The sequence below is a fragment of the Simochromis diagramma genome, unplaced genomic scaffold, assembly GCF_900408965.1.
Source record: "Simochromis diagramma unplaced genomic scaffold, fSimDia1.1 OVJJ01000320.1, whole genome shotgun sequence".
Classification (NCBI taxonomy): Eukaryota; Metazoa; Chordata; class Actinopteri; order Cichliformes; family Cichlidae; genus Simochromis; species Simochromis diagramma.
The window spans coordinates 1,556,947-1,573,511 of NW_024386773.1; the positions used below are offsets into that span (position 1 = coordinate 1,556,947).

Sequence of the window (16,565 nt, forward strand, 5' to 3'; positions counted from 1 at the left end):
ACAAAGGAGTAAAACACAAACATGTTATGAGGGTAATCACATTAAAAAAAACAAACACCAGAAACAACAAAAAGAGGACACAGTCTATTTGGGGTTTTGACAAATTTATTTGCACCAATAAGCCAAAAATCACAGGTTTAGCAGAACTATTCATCCAAATGGTATAAAAAAAATGAAATGCAGCACACAATTAACTGTTAGCTAATAAATATAAAATTGCTCATGATTCACTATAAAATATTGCTTCTAGGGTCTACAAGCTAAACTCCGTGACTTGAGGATAAGAGCAGTGACTGAGCAGAGTGGTTTGTAAGTTCAACAGGTTACAGGTTGTGAGCCTGACAGATGTTCAGAGAGTCTCTTAACATCAGGTCACGCAGACGCCACAGTGCATCCACCATGGTGGTGTGGGCTCCTTTGCTCTTCAGCCAGTGAGCTGGCAGCCGACTCTCTTGTTCTTTGGTCAGGTGAGAATCTCGCCTTTGCGCTGTTAATGGAAACGCATATTTCTCCTTAAGTGTGATTATTCAAAAGGCAAATAATGTTTACTATTGCCTTTGAAAGCAAACAAAAACAAAGACATGCACACACTCAAACTGGTAAACATGCTGGGAAATGACAATTTGGGCTTAATGCAAAAATTAAGGCAACACAGTCAACATTTTAGAAATATATTCCTATCATGTAAGGCCAGCATCACATATGGGGAAAAAAAAGTATTGTGTAAGCTCATGCTTTAATGCCTCAGAGCTAATTAGGCTGATTGGAAGGAGATCAGCAACATGACTGGCTCTAAAATAAGCTCCCCATAGAGGTCAAATCTTTGAAAGGTGGAACAATTCATAATATCGTCAATGTAAAAAGTAAAAAAAAAAAAAAAAAAAAAAAAAAAAGGATTTGTGGATTTCATCATCTACAGGGCATCAGAAGCTATCATTTAGCTATTTCCCCTAAATGTACCCATGAAAGGGTTGATACTGGTAGCATGTAATCATTTACAATTACTGATAAGCAGAAATATCACTTATCAGTAAATAGCACTGGAGAGTAGCTGATTTTTTTTTCTTGGTTGAAAGAACTTTATAAAAGTTATACTATAGTAAAAATATGAATACCGGTAGGTTAAACACACAATACAAAATGAAAGCATTTGTATGAGAGTATTAACATATTAAAAGTGTGCCATTTAAGTGTGTTGGTCAATAAGACAGGAAAAAAAAAACTGCTCCGTTAATTAAATGTTGCCCATTTGAACCCATGTGAAGGAAAGCTGGCAGCAATGTAGGACTGAAAGAAGTTACCATACTTATAATCACAACTCTTCTCATTAAGACATGACTGAGTCTGATAATTATAATTGAACTTTTCATTTAAAATATTGTTTTTACTGCGTGTCTTTCCCCACTCTCTCTCCCCTCTTGATTTCATACATGTTGACCTCTAAATCAGGAACCTAACCTAAGTTACCATGGCGCTCTACCCCGGTAGGAGGTGATCCACCTTCGTTGCACTGAAAACCCAGTGTCAACCCTCAAGTTTCTCAGACAAGCCGAAATCCTGCTTTGTATTACAGGAATCTGGTCCTCTCAGTTTTCCAACCTCTTACAGAGGGGTGTTATTATGTTGCTTTAATTTTTGTGACAATGACTTAGACATAATTTTAACATAAGAAAAAAAAAACTTCAGAGGAAAATACAGTCTTTACAGTTGTTGCAATAACTCTTCAGAGCTTAAAAATACAAAAATGTTAAAAAAAAAAAAAAAAAAAAGACAAAGACAAAGCAACTGAAAAAAAAAAAGCAGTGATGGAGAATTTTCTAGAAATAAAAGTAAAAACAAAGAACCTACCTTTGAGTGCTTGGTCCCACTTGCTAACAGTGCTGGAGTCTGAATTTAAGCCCTCTATGTACTTCAGGTAGGCCTCTGAGTGAAGCACTCTCTGAGTCTTTGGTGGTGGAGCCACAAACATGGGAGTGGTGGGCTGCAAATGTGAGGGTTGGCCTAACTGTCCTTGTCCAGGGTAGGGTGGAGGAGCATGCTGTCCTGGGCTAAACATCCCAGGCTAAGGTCACACAATGAAAACATTTTGTTAGCATGTAGATGATACATAGAATGCATAATTTAAATTATCATTATGATTATCATTATTTGCAAAAAAATAAATAAATAAATAAAAAAAAAAAAAAATAGGCCTATATATACACACTTGCTAGTAAAACTGAAGCAGGTGATGTCTGATTATGCAGGAAACAAAACAAAATCCATATTTTCTTGTACAGTTAAAAACACCAATATAAACTATATAGAAATATGAAGTAACACCTATACAGCCAGGGTTTTTCTGCACTCAGGCTCACCTGCTGAATAAAGTTTCCTTGTGCAGGACTTCCCGCCATGCCATTCATACCAGTGCCCATCATCCCTGTTGTAAATGATAATATTTAGCTTGTGTGCATTTTGTAACTGTGGTACACAGTGTGGTACACAGGTAACTCTTGTTTTTGTTCATTTTATGTTAAGCTTTATAATGACTCATGGAAATGTTAGTTTTTTTTTTAACTACCAGTTGAACGTTAGTGGTTTGGTATCAGTTTTGCATGCATTCCATGTGTGAATTTCATATATTTGTTTGTATATTTTAAGTGTGAAATGTGAGAGCACTTTAGAAGAGACTGCTTTGACTGCTCAGTGTGTAGATCAGGCTTTGCAGCCTGTGGACCAGGTAAACCCCCTCCAGCAGGAGAGACACGACTGGATGTGACTGAGCAGGTGCGGCTAGGACAGTGGCCCTTACCCTGATGAGGCATGCCAGGGTACCCGGGCATACCTTGCTGGAGATGGTGAGGAGGCAGGTGAGGACCCCCTGTAGGGTGAGGTGGCATTGGGGCCACACTCAGCAAACCCTCATGGGGGCCCTGCATTGGCATGTAAGGTGGACCGTAAGCTCCCATCATGCCTTTGGGAAAAGTGTGAGGAGAGGACAACATATCCATGCATAAGTGACATGCAGCTGACACCAAAATAACATGCACTACTACTGCACACAGTGGCCCCTTTCACACAAGTACCTTAAACCACAAGTGCTGTTAATTTAAAAGTTTTCGCATGTCTACAGACTTTCTACCATTCATGCAACTACATTTTTTCCTCATTTGTAAGCTCTGAACGGCAAAGATGACCGTATGGGAGATAAAATTCCACCACTGTGTGAAATGTTGTTGTTAGCATGGGAATTCCTGAGATAAGATCACAGTGACCTTAGACCACTGAAATCTAGTCAGCTCATTCTTGCACTGATTACATTTCCAAAAAAAACAAAAACAAACGTTGGCCTCCAGCCCCACATGGTCATCGGCAAAGATAAATAGACACAGTTGATGGTTGATATTGAAGGTTTCGTGTGAAAGGGGCAGACAATACATATGGGTTTGAGAATGTTAGCAAAACAAGCATGAATGGGAAATGAAATATTAACAAAAGGCATTCATAGTTAAAAAATAATATTCATGCAATTCATGTCATGCAATATAAAATATGAAGGTTGATGACAAAACTACAAACAAATAGCAGCAAATAAAGAGGAAAAACTGCAATAACAACATCGTTTTGAGATAAACTTCTTTTCAAGTGTTAGAAAATTACAGGATTACTGTCTTTAATTCAGTCCAGCCTCATTTTTCCTGCTGTCAAACACTCGTGCTGTCTCTGAGAGGGGTTACCTGACACAGGTGTCATGGTCTGGTTTATCATTCCCATAGTGCTAGGCGAAGGTACCACCCCCATCAGTGCCCCTACAGGGGTACCTGCTCTTGGGGAAGCTTGCTTCTGAGGTGGCCTCTCACGCTCTTGCTGTTCCACTATTTTGGCTGCACGCTCTGAAACATCCAAAGATGTGATTTTTTTTTTTTTTTGGTTTTGCTAGCACAAGTTCAAATAGATTCATATTTGTATTCATTTAATTATTTTATCTGACCTTCATACTCTGCCTTCTTGGAAGCTTCGAGGTTCCTCCACTCGGTGCCTACCAGTCGACTCAGCTCCCCGAAGGAAAAGTCTGGGTGACGAGCTTTTATCACTGCTCTCATTTCACTGCTGAAGAGGATATAACCACTCATGTTGATCTTTCTCTTGGCCCCTTCCTTCTTTGACAAGCCTTTAACCTTAGGAGTGGTCTAAATGGAAAAGCAAAGACACAAGTTTATATATAAAAAAACAACAACAACATTTTCAAACAAGGAACAGATGGTTTTAAAAAAATAAGACCTGCGAGGGTGTGTATGGCATGACATCCATGTCGTTTGTAAGTGGGGTTTGCATCTGAGGCAAAGAAGGTGTCTCTGGAGCTTCCTCATCCTCATCCATGTCTTCCATGTCATCATCTGCATCCTCCATATCTGCCAGTTTAACCTCAAGCTCATCTATCTTCTTGTCCAAAATTGGTGATGCTTCCTTCTGTGGCACTATTAATTTTCTATATGGAATAAAATAAGCAGACATCATAGCACCTCAGTGCCAATCGTTAAATTTAAATCAGAATCATAGAGAGCATAAAAGATGGCTGTGACTTCAGGTCTGAAAAGAGAAGCCCATGTGCCTCAAAGCTAACGTTCTACTCAATTCCCAGCAGGGGGCAACTTCACCAGTGCAGTTTCAGGTCATCCTGAGTAAAACATAAAGTCCATTATGATCGTTATTCATGTCAGAAACGAGAATCAGCCAATGAGATCAGATCCGCCCCTCACTCATCAGCTCCAGTTTTACAGGAACAGCTTTACTGAATGGGGCAAAATAGAGTAAGTTCAATCCCCACACAGTGCTCAGAGGTTTGGTTAGTTTTAAAGTTGATCCAAAAGGTTGGACTGTTTTCTAAATACAGGTGTAGTCAGTTAATTTCAATATCAAGCACAAAAAAAAGCTTATTGGCAACTTCCTGTTGGCTACATCCATCCTTTATACCATCTATGATCCTAATAAGTGCTCTGTTTAACCAACAGACCTGAAGTAGTAGATCTCATCCTCGACCACTTTGGAAGAGTACGAGAAGCGTTTCAGACCCTTGAACTTTTTCATCATCTTCTCACTCTCAATGTAACGGCTCTCGCACAGCAGTACATCGTCTTCTGAAAGCTCGGTGGGTCTGCATGACAGGTAGTCCTTAAAGGAAGACACTACACATTTGCCTGGAGAGCAGACAGGCAGAATAAAAGATTAGAAAAGACTGCTGATGAAAAACTTGTTCTGAGGTGACTCAAATGTAGAAAATTATAGCTTTAATGTTCATTTAAACATTAATACACGAAATGGCCTTCTGGGAAATGCACTTTTGTCTGTCTTATCTAAGCCTATTTCTCAAGTCTATGAGGTTGCCATTTAACCAATTTGTTTTCTGCTAGAAAAACAAAATTATTTTTTTCTTTAGTGCGCAATTCATTTAAATGCATTACACGAGGAGTAAATGAGCTAACTCAAGAAACCTTTGGTAAGTTTTCAAAATCATACCTATGACACAAGTCATGGGCAGCGTCTCCTCCAAATGACTCAGAAACACCTCCCTCTTGTAAAACATCTTCGTGGGCTCGTGCTCCGTTTCCTCAGGGTGAATGAAGATGGGTCCAAAGAAGAATGTAGTTCCATTCTGTAGCCACAGCTTCTCTATCCTATAGCCCAGCACAGGAAGTCATGTTACTAACAGCTAATAACTCCATCTTATCTAAACACCACCAATCAACACATCAGGCCCTATTTCAAAAAGTGTCAATGTAGCATAATATATGTCAACCAACCTGGCAACCCTAGGTTTTGATAATCCATGAGACTGAATGTAAACACAGTCTCCCACTTTAAACCACATGTTTTTGTAGCACAACTGTTCATAGTACTGGCAGCCGGGCTCAGCTCCACTCATCTCCGTAGGGACATCCTCTCTCTCCTAAACGAACACAGACAGAGGATTCAGGTGTTTATTATATAGAAAAACAATCAACAGGCTCCTTATCAGTGTGCTAATAGTTTATGAGTTAATGCTTTCCAATTAACGCCAACTGGCCAACTGTTTCGTTTTTTTGGAGTAGTGAACATAGGGCGGGGAGGGTAAAGCTGGGTTGGCTTCCTCCGAGGAGTAAGTTTTTATATCTATTATCCGTTATTATTATTATATATCTCTATATCTAGAGATGTATAATAATAATAATAATAATAATAATAATAATAACGGATTGCATTTATATAGTGCCTTTCGAGACCCTCAAAGCACTTAACAATTCCACTATTCATTCACTCTCACATTCACACAATGGTGGAGGGAAGCTACAGTTGTAGCCACAGCTGCCTTGGAGCAGACTGACAGAAGCAAAGCTGCCATATCGCTCCATTGGCCATCGGTGTCTTGCCCAAGGACACAACGACCAAGATAGACAGAGCTGGGGATCGAACCGGCAACCTTCTGGTTACAAGATGAGCTTCCCCAACCCCCTGAACCACGGTCGCCCTGATAAATATATCTATATAGATATATCTATATAGATATATATATTCTTCTAAAAGCAACATTATATATGTTCAAAGCCTAGAATATACAATCTCACCTTACCTTCTCTACAAAGCCATTGACTGTATATGCCACCGGTTTTTCCTGGTCAGGCTTCACAAACATTGAGGCTACACGAACAACAGGAAGAGGCGCCTCCCGAGGGACTAATTTAAAGGAACTCTCCGGCATGGCCCAAATCTTGATCTTTTTGAAAAACTTGTTCCTGGCAGTGTAGCGGGATTCACACACATAAACGTCCTCAGGTCTGAAGCCCTCGGGTTGCATTTTGAAATAATCCTACAGAAAGATTCGTAATTAGACAATGGACTTTTGGCGGCTTAAATTAAACCATTTTCAATATGTGGTTCACTTTCTCACCTTCACAAAAATGACCACACATTTGCCCAAAACCTTACTGATGGACACTTTGTTGTAGTAGTCACTCTTGAAGACTTCTTTTTCCAGAAACTTGCGTGTGGCCAAGTGAAAGGTTTCACTGGGTCTGTAGAACCAGCAGCCATAGAGCCACTTCTCACCTGCATATATAAAACACAATCTGTTTTTAGCAAAATATACTGACTAAATGGAAACAAAATCAAGATGTTGAATCAGCTAACTTGCAGAAACAGAAGTATTTAAAATCATGATGTAATTCTATAATTCTTCCTATAATTTTCAAGTTAGGCTACCTGCTTCATCCTCCCAAAGACGTTCTATACAGACAATGTGGGGCTGGAGGTTTGGTTCTGACGGCTCCACATAGACGAAGTCCCCCACGTGGTAGGTACTGTTTTCAAATCTGCAGTCTTGACTGTACACATGCTCCGGCTTTGACTGCCACGCCTCTCCCGCCAGGTCCCCGGGCTTCTCGTCTTCTTAAGGTGAGAAACATGTCATGATTCAATGCCACAACCACATTTAATATTCTTCACACCTCCTGCATGTCTTCTATAAGTTTACACACCTTGGTTTTCATCCTCATCCTTCTTTTGTTTGTCCTCTTCAATCTCTTTGGGAATTTTCTCCCTCTTTTCCTGGTCTACGTCACTGTGGAGGTGTTTTAACGTGTAGTTGAGTGCAACGGACAGTAAAATCTCGCCATTCTTGCACAGCTCATCCCTGATTTTGATGAAAAACTGTTGTAGCTCCACTGCATCCTCAAATATCTCAGAGTCAGTCCTGCCAACGTGAAAAACATTCGTCATAAGAAAACACTGGCACACATTTGAGTTGTATCACCTAGTGTAGCAAAGCAAGTAAAAACAGGACTCATTTATTAGGAAGAGCCACATATTTAACAATAAACATTGATTTGCTTACAATAAAATTGATTACATTTAATGCATATACATTTTTTTAAATTTCAGTTTCAAAGTAAATATGTACCGGTATATGCACCATATCACTAATTTCTCCTGAAGAGCAGCACACAAACAAAATGTTTGATCTTTACAAAATGGAAAATATAACATGGGCAATGTTTCAAGGTAAAAATGTTCTAACCACTTAGCATTGTCAGACATTTATTTATGTTGTGAACACCCATTTTCATTTGCCATTTCTCTGGTTTTTGAAGCCTTGGTGAACCGCTCAAAGCAAATGCACTTTACTTTAATGGATAAACAATTAAAGAAAAGAAAATAATACACCAAGCTCATTTTATAATAATTTTCCATACCTGTGTAACCTTCTTGCCTTCTCTAGCACTTCAAACGTGTGTTCCTGGAAGACATCGAGTCTCCTGTAGCGACCGCGCTCCACATTCATTCTGATGACATCAAAATTAAGCGGCGGCTTTTCAGGGGCAGCTGGATCAACAGCAGGAATCTCAGCCAGTGAGTCACTATAGCAGCGACCCTCTTCATCCTGGTGACCCATCACGGATACAAACAGGTTCCTGATCAGTTCTCGCACCAGAAGACCCACAGCTGGAGGGCCAAACTCCTCCCCTCCCTCTTGCTGTTTCCGTGTCTCCAACAACACTCGGTGCAACACTAAAGCATCCCGATAAATCAGAGACTCAGGCTCGTTGTATATGCAGGCATTATTGAACATCAAAGCAAAGTCCTCCACCAGGGCGTCGACATCTTGGTAACGGCCTGCAGCCATGTGGCTTCGCACACGTTCCATGTCGATTGGTCTCTTGATTGTAGCGTAGTAGTCAGGCAACTCGGCACGAGAGGGTAGACGGAGGAAGATTGTGCTTAGGCGCCGACCTCGGCGGTCAGTGAAGTTTCGCACAGCATCATACAGCTCATTTAACCTCTGCTGAAGAGGGGTGAGGTATTTGGACTTCTTTGGAGAAACACCACTCTTTCCTTATCATAAAAAATGTATGTTAGTTTTAAAAAGCTTTTAAAAAAAGAAAAAAAAAGTGAAACAGAAGCTAAAAAGAGCCAGAAAACAAAAGAGCAATACAGCTCAAACTGTCCGAAATACTTAAAAATGCCTTTCTTGTTCTTTTTTTTTTAAGTTGATTTTTGAACATTTTTGCGCTATTAGATAGTCACAGCAGATACAGACAAGAAGCAGGAGAATAATATGCAGCTACAGTCCGACTGGCTGGGAAATGAAACAACTCGTTACTAATGGCATTTGTTCACATACTGTGCAAGTCCAACCACTAAGCCATGTAACTTTCCAGCCAGCCCTGATTTCCACAGCTGCTGTTTTAAGTGTACATGAGAGACAGGCAGCGCTTTGGCTGATAATAATTTAAGAGGAACAACTATATAGTAGGTTACCCCCTTCCCCCCCCAAAAAGTGCAAAGAAGTAGTTCAACACATTAATTAATTTTTGAAAATTAAAGACTAACCAATTAGTGAAAAATGGGTCAAGGACACACAGACCTCAGTGTTATTACATGGTAATATTTTACAAGTGCAGAAGTATTTTCAACCAACATGCACAAGCATTCCCACTTACTTAGTTTCAGTTTGGGAGATCCCACATCCTCCTCCTCAGGTGGAGGACCCATCTCCTTGCGCTTATCTTTCAGTATCTTTTCCAAAATGTCAGCATCATTATATACCTACATAAACCAGAAATTGGGGAGTCAGAAGACTTAAAATCGTTATAAATTTGACTATAAGAAAAATTAAAGTTTTATCACAGAAGGAGTCAAAGTCCCAACCTGAGATCCCTCTTCGTTGTAATGCCGGGCATTGCGGAACATTAGCTTCATGTCTTCCATCAGAGCTTCCTCTGTGGCATAGCGCTCATTGCGAATGTTATGTTCAATTGTTTTCAGGTCCATCGGTTCAAGGATGACGTTATAGTAGTCAGGGTAATCCTTCTTGGATGGTTTAACCATAAAGAGATCACACAGACGTCGATTTGTGCCTGCCTCCCTGGCCTCGGTCACGGCAGCATAAAAGGCTTTCATTCGGTTCTTTTTCACATTTTTTTTGTGGCTGGACAAAAATTAAAAATAGATAAAAGTATGACAACACTGAGACATTGAGAAAACATAAAAAAATTATAAACAACGTTTGCAATTTTAATACTTTATATTTCAAAAGCATTAGTATCAATAGAAATAATAATACCTTTTTCTCTTAACGCTCCCTGCATCAGAAGACAGAATGCTGTCCCCATCTTCGTCATCTCTCCTTAGAAGTTCCCTCTTTTTTGCCTACACAGAACAGGCAGATGGGTACATTGCCTTGCCTATTATTATCCATTATCTACAGTCTGCTTCAAATATTGTGCTTTTATAATGTGCTCTTTGACTTTTAAATGTACAGGTAAAACTGTTTTAAGCACAACCTGACAGAATGATTGACAAGGTGCTACCTGCATGATCTGCTGAAGCCTGAAAGCCCGTTTATAGATGCTTGAGTTAGGCATGTTGTAGCGCTTTGCATTCTCAAACATCAGATTGAGGTCAGCCTCAATTTGTTCCACGCTTTCATACTCGCCATTCTTCATCTTTGCCCTAAGAAGGAGAAAGAAAAAACTTTTTTTAAACTTCCCCCAGAAATGTAATTTGGTGGGGAAAGGGTTCATTTTTAAATACCATATGGTATGAATATCTGGTTCTTGCCTGATTTGCTGGAGGGAAATGGGTTGTTTTATCTGCTGATAATAGTCGGGGTATTCCCTGCGAGAGGGCAGCTGCTGAAAGGGTTCAGAGAACATCTGGCCCTGGTTATTTCTGGCACCCCTCACAGCTTCGTACAGTTGGAAGATTGGGTTGCTCATCTCCATACTTGAACTCTGACTCTCAGCTTCTGACTCTCCCTCATCATAGCATACAGAACCTGCAAACATCGACAACACAAAGTGTTACTTTTTTCTGCACAGCCACAAAGTAATTTGTCTGCTACATGAACTGATAAGAATTACCTGAGAGCACAGGATCGTCCTCACTCTCAGAGCCATACTGTAGAGCTACGCTGACACCAGAAATTCGATCTCCCTGACCAGACCTGCGATTTCTAAATAGTAACACAAGATACACAATTCACCATATATATCTTAAAGGTATGAGATTTTTCTGTTGGTATAACAAGCAGATTTGATTTGACACAAAGACAACGCTAAGAGCAATGTTATACTGTTGTTTAATACCTGATTCGAAGACTAGATTTAGTAGGTTCTGCGTGCTCAAGCTCTGTCTTACGTTGGATGAAGACTTTCTTTATGGTGTTGGCGTCCTATAGAATAAAAGAGCAATTGTTAATATTCAGAGTATTAAAACTCATAAAGAAGAAAACTGAGAAAAGGACTTTTACCTTAAAAACCTGAGATCCTGGCTCATTGTAAGTTTTAGCATTTTTGGTCATCAGTTCGACATCCTTGGCCATAGCATTGACATTTTTATAGTATCCAATCTATGCAAATTAAATTACATTTTGATGGTTAGAAATGCAACACACTGAAGCTGTAAAATTAACAAATGGTTAAAGGTCAGGAAGCAAAATGACTACCTGTATTCTTTGAGCGATTGTTCTCAGATCTATCGGCTCCTTTATAATGGCATAGTAGTCTGGGTAATGCTAAAAAAGAAAGAACAATTCTATAACGGACTGGAGTTGGTACACAAAACCACAAACACAGGAAAACAACTGGACTTTACACTCCTAAAGTGCCTTGAATAAAAAACCTATATGTAAGAAAATCGCAAAGTGAAGCTTTGTTCAACCTGTCTTATATTATTATGCTTTGTGTGAAGAACAGTTAATCAATTTCAAGTGCAACTTACCACTTTGGAAGGCAATTTCTGGAACAGTTCACTGACCAGACGCCCTGAGGGATCAGCATGTGAGACTATAGCCTCCAAAAGTTGCTCCAGCACTTCCTTCAAACTTCCAGCTGAAGTCTAAAAGACAAATATGTATAAATAAGTTCTGACCCCACACAGTGGTGCTATTTCTTCATAATACAAAGGCAATATCCTGAAACAGATTTTAATATTTTTAAATTCAATAAAGAAATATGAACCCTTTGTTATTACTGAGCTAATAACTGGCAATCATACACACAGGGCAACTCAGTCTTACATGTAATGAGGACTTACCTCCTCTTCAGTTGCCATTCCTGGGTTATCCATATCGTCGCCATCTTCATCATCCTCATCTCTGTCTCCAGGTTGCACAAACTCATTCCTTGTTTGAAAATACACTTCCCAAAGCTTGCATGCAGCTTGATACTCCTCACTGTCCCTCTGAATCATTAAACATGAGGCAAAATAAACAATCACATAAGGTTTACATTGGGAGATGCATACCTAAGTAAAAGGTTATATAATGAAGCTGAAGTAATAGTGTATTTATTATAACCTTAGAGGCTACCTGTAGGAATAAAGAAAGCACTGTCGTTCTCCAAAACCTACCTTGTAGAATGATCTGGCATTGTTGAACAGGAGCTGAAAATCTGCAGTAAGCTGCTCAATATCATTATAATCCTCAGACTTCAGTTTATACTGAATCTTCGTCATATCAATTGGCTGGGACACCACTTCATAATAATCAGGCTGATTCCTGAAAAAGAAAAAAAAAAAACAGGCTAATTGAAACACTTTCACATTATCCAACATTATTGAGTATGTTCAATAAACATTATTCATTCATTTTACAAAAGTGTGAAAACATTTCTTTTTTTTCCTGCATATTTGTCACATTAACACATTTCACTACAATTTAATTTTAAAAAATAGGCATAATAACATAAAATAAATATATAATAATCAGAGTAAATACAAAATTCAGTTTTTACATGAAAATGTCATTTATTAGGGGAAAAAACTGTCCAAACCCATCTCTGGCCCTGTGTGTGAATCAAGAAATTATGGGGAGAAATTTGGCTCAAAAGGGTTGCAAATGCCAATCAAATAATCCACAAGCATCACTAATTCTTGCAAATGTGCACAACGAGTACAATGATCAGTATTTATTCAGGTTTGAATGTATGAATGTGTAAAATTGTTTTACATGTGGTCAGAGTGCTTTGTATTTGTGTGTGGATTAAAACACATGTTTGTGAGTCCTCAAACGTTACACACAAATCATTGTACACATTTGTAAATCTTAGTTTATGCTTGTGGATCATATTTTAGGCACTTTTGAGGTAAATTTCTCTCCATAAGTAGTAGAGGTGGGAATCACCATACATCCCACGATACGATATTATCACAATACTTAACGCACGATACGATATTATTGCAATTTTTAAAAATATTTTGCGATATTCAGATTCTGTACATAAAGGTAAACTTTATCAATATTCATTTTATCTAATATCAAAGTCTCGCACTCAGTCTTTCTCTCATTTCAGTCAGTTTTATTGTTGACAAACTGAACGGTTTGTATTACAGTCTAGTCCAACTTAACTGAATGCAACCATCTGGTACAATTATAGCTATTCTGAACTATGCAATATGAAAACTATGCAGCCCCTTCAGCAACTGAAGAATTTGAAAGTAAATTAAAACAAAATATAATTTTACATTAAATAAAAAAGTTTTAAACTTAATTAAAATAAAACATGTCTTAAATTAAAATAAGTAAACTGTTGTGTTTATTGCTGCCAAAAAACAAGTTAAACACATTTGGACAGTGAAGGAATGTCAGGATTCTTGCTCAGAAAAAGGAGCTGATCAACATGCTCTGAAGTCAGAGCATGTTCCAGTCCACAAAAACTTTTTTTGTAACAAAATATCGATTTCTGCTGTCCTTGTATCGATACATTATTAGCAAACAAAATATCACGATACTACACAGTATCGATTTTTTCCCCCACCCCTAATAAGTAGTCAATCAAACTGAACCAAAGTGAGTAGGAAAAGATGTCAAAAACCAACATTTCATACCACAAACTAAACAAACAGATGAAAAACAAAGTCATTGACATCTATCAGTCTGAAAAGAGTTACAAAAGCATTTCTAAGGTTTTGATAATCTAGCAAACAACAGTGAGAGTCATTATCCACAAATGGCAAAAACTTGGAAGAGCATTGAACCTTCCTCGGAGTTGCTGGCCTACCAATATTACTTAGAGAAACAACTCATCCAGGAAGTCACAAGTTCATGATGAGTTCATGATTCAACAATAAAAAAGAGACTACAAAAATGGCATCCATGGGAGAATTCCAAGGTGGAAACCATTGAACATAAAGGCTCACATTTACCAAAAAACATCTCGACAATCCCAGAGACGTTTGGGAACACTTGATTGCGTTTCCCACAGCTTGCAGCTAACCGTTGCTGCCAAGGGTGGCACAACCAGGTTTTAATTTTTTTTTTTTTTTACAATATTCAAAGTTAAATTTGTGTTTTAACAAAGGGTGACCAGTTATTTTTTTTCTAACCTTCTTCCCCATAATAAATTAAATCTTCATTTTTTTATTTACTCAGGCTTTCTTTACCTAATATTAAATATCAAACAATGTAATTGTGACAGATATTTAAAAATAATAAAACAAAGGGGTAAATACTTTTTTCATAGCAACGCCCATTATTCCATATATTCGGTACACATTTTGTGTTTGTCTTTTGCAGCTTCTAAACATTACTATGTAGGTAAGCTTTAGCTTTTCTGCAAAGATTACCTTAACTCCTCTTCAGTATTGTAATATCAGATACAGTACCTCCTCTTTGGCACCCTTTGGAAGACTTCACTAAGCTGCCTCCCTTGATCATCCTTGTAGTCTCTGATAGTGTTGAACAATTCATGGCATACAGCAATCTAAGAGGGAGGAAAAGCTTTTAAAACTCCAATATACGTTTACTATGGTTTCAAAGGCACGTACAGATCACATCGGCCTTGCTAAAGTCAGGTCATGTAAAATACACACGCGCGCACACACACGCGCACACACACACAGGCGCATTTACCGTATCCACAGGAGGGACATTGGAGACTCTTTTCCTTTTTCTGCCACTTCCAGGAGTAGAGGAAGAGACATCATCGAGGTCTCCCCCTCCGCTCACACTGCTGGAGGGAGAAGTAGCTCGTCTCCGCTTGGAGCTCGCTGACATCGCTGGCTGGTTAAACAACAGGCTAGCCCACGGCTACAAAAACAGAGAAAAAAATAATAACGCCGCTGTAAATTTATTTTCAATCAACTTAGTATAAAGAGGACAGTCGGTTTTTTATTCATCTATAAAGTCTAAAATGGGAAGTAGTACTTAATCAGATAACGTTAGCGTCGCTTGGATGTATGAAACAAAGCAAACAAACGAGCGGCAGTTAGCATGCTATTGCAACACGAGTAAATTAAAAACGATAAAGTTCTCTCCCAATAAAATACGCGCAAGCTGGGGGAAAAATAACAAATAATTTAAATTTCAAAAACAAGTCTTACCAAAATCTCAGAAAAGTTAGCCGTAATTCCCTGAGCAAAAATGTTTAGCGGCTAACCGGCTAGCCAGTGTTGTTTGAAAACTCCTGCCCGGATGTTGAGGTTGTGTTTGGAAGGCAGAGGCAAAAGTGCCAACCGAGGCAGTGCTGACCCCTAGAGTCTAGCTGTAATACTGCACCGTGTACTATATTCAACGAACATTTTTACACGAATATGATTCATTGATTGACTGATTTCTAGTTCACGCCGATTTAAATCACAAGCCATACATTTATATGAATCAACACTGAAATACTAAAAGAAATTTCATATGGATCAAGTGGTTTTTCATAGTGGAGCTTCTGGAAGCATTACATAACAAGAAGCACATTCATGGGAAACAAATAACATTTAAAACAATCACAGAATTTATATTAAAAAAAATTGAATAAGAAATCACAATTGACCCAGGTGGGGGTACACCCAGGACAGGTCACCAGTCTTTCACAGGGAGACAGACAACCATTTACACTTAGAATCATAAATTAACCTAACTCATGTCTTTGGACCGTGGGAGAAAGCCAGAGTACCCAGAAGCAACCCACGCAAACAGGCCCCAGCCAGTTAGGGATTCGAACTCAGGACTTTCTTGGTGTCAGGCAACAATGGTATCCACACCACTTCTTTGTGTTTTGACCTAAAGATTTGGTCAGGTTGAACCTTTTTCATGACTATTTTTTTTTGGGGGGGGGGGTCAGAGACTGCAAACCCACCCAGTTGTGTTTCATCACAAAGAAACTTGGCAACCAAAAAATTAAAGAAGATTAAAGAAATGCGCAGAAATAAAACCAGGCAATGTGGTGATTTATAATAATAATAATAATAATACATTTTATTTGAGGGCGCCTTTCAGAAACCCAAGGTCACCTTACAAAAACACAATTAATAAAAGGAACAATAGTCATAAAATACATAAAATAAGTTAAAATTACAAAACAGAGCGTGACAACAGATAAAATCAGCATTAAAGCGAATAAGCCAGTTTAAACAGATGTGTTTTGAGCTGTGTCTTAAATACGGAGAGGGAGTCAATATTTCTTAGTGCAGGAGGAAGAGAGTTCCAGAGCCGGGGAGCAGAGCGACTGAAAGCTCTGTTCCCCACAGTAATAAGGTGTGAGGACGGAACAGTAAGATGAATAGCAGATGATGATCTGAGAGTGCGGGAAACAGTGGTGATATGGAGCAGGTCACAC

The 16,565-nt window shown here is 38.7% G+C and overlaps 1 protein-coding gene across 9 annotated transcripts; it reads right to left on the reverse strand.

Annotated features, from left to right (window-relative positions):
* Positions 1 to 87: 87 nt before the first annotated feature.
* Positions 88 to 15,468, reverse strand: pbrm1l (polybromo 1, like). 9 transcript variants are annotated; one of them, XM_040002265.1, is made up of 30 exons: positions 15,337 to 15,468; positions 14,867 to 15,043; positions 14,620 to 14,717; positions 12,367 to 12,514; positions 12,052 to 12,198; positions 11,737 to 11,853; positions 11,462 to 11,530; positions 11,267 to 11,365; positions 11,103 to 11,188; positions 10,878 to 10,969; positions 10,576 to 10,792; positions 10,326 to 10,467; positions 10,079 to 10,164; positions 9,664 to 9,943; positions 9,456 to 9,561; positions 8,208 to 8,847; positions 7,494 to 7,708; positions 7,219 to 7,401; positions 6,908 to 7,065; positions 6,590 to 6,826; positions 5,784 to 5,929; positions 5,500 to 5,657; positions 4,997 to 5,180; positions 4,264 to 4,471; positions 3,974 to 4,172; positions 3,720 to 3,875; positions 2,795 to 2,956; positions 2,358 to 2,422; positions 1,849 to 2,062; positions 88 to 487 (listed from the first exon to the last, which is right to left on the reverse strand). In XM_040002265.1, exons 2-30 carry the CDS (start codon positions 15,008 to 15,010, stop codon positions 324 to 326), a joined length of 4,920 nt encoding a protein of 1,639 aa, XP_039858199.1. In that variant the 5' UTR covers positions 15,011 to 15,043; positions 15,337 to 15,468; the 3' UTR covers positions 88 to 323. The 9 variants fall into 9 exon arrangements, with proteins under 9 accessions (XP_039858199.1, XP_039858219.1, XP_039858210.1 ...); XM_040002285.1 differs by having other exon boundaries at positions 3,804 to 3,875; positions 7,219 to 7,404; XM_040002276.1 differs by having other exon boundaries at positions 2,828 to 2,956; positions 7,219 to 7,404.
* Between the last annotated feature and the right edge of the window lie 1,097 nt (positions 15,469 to 16,565).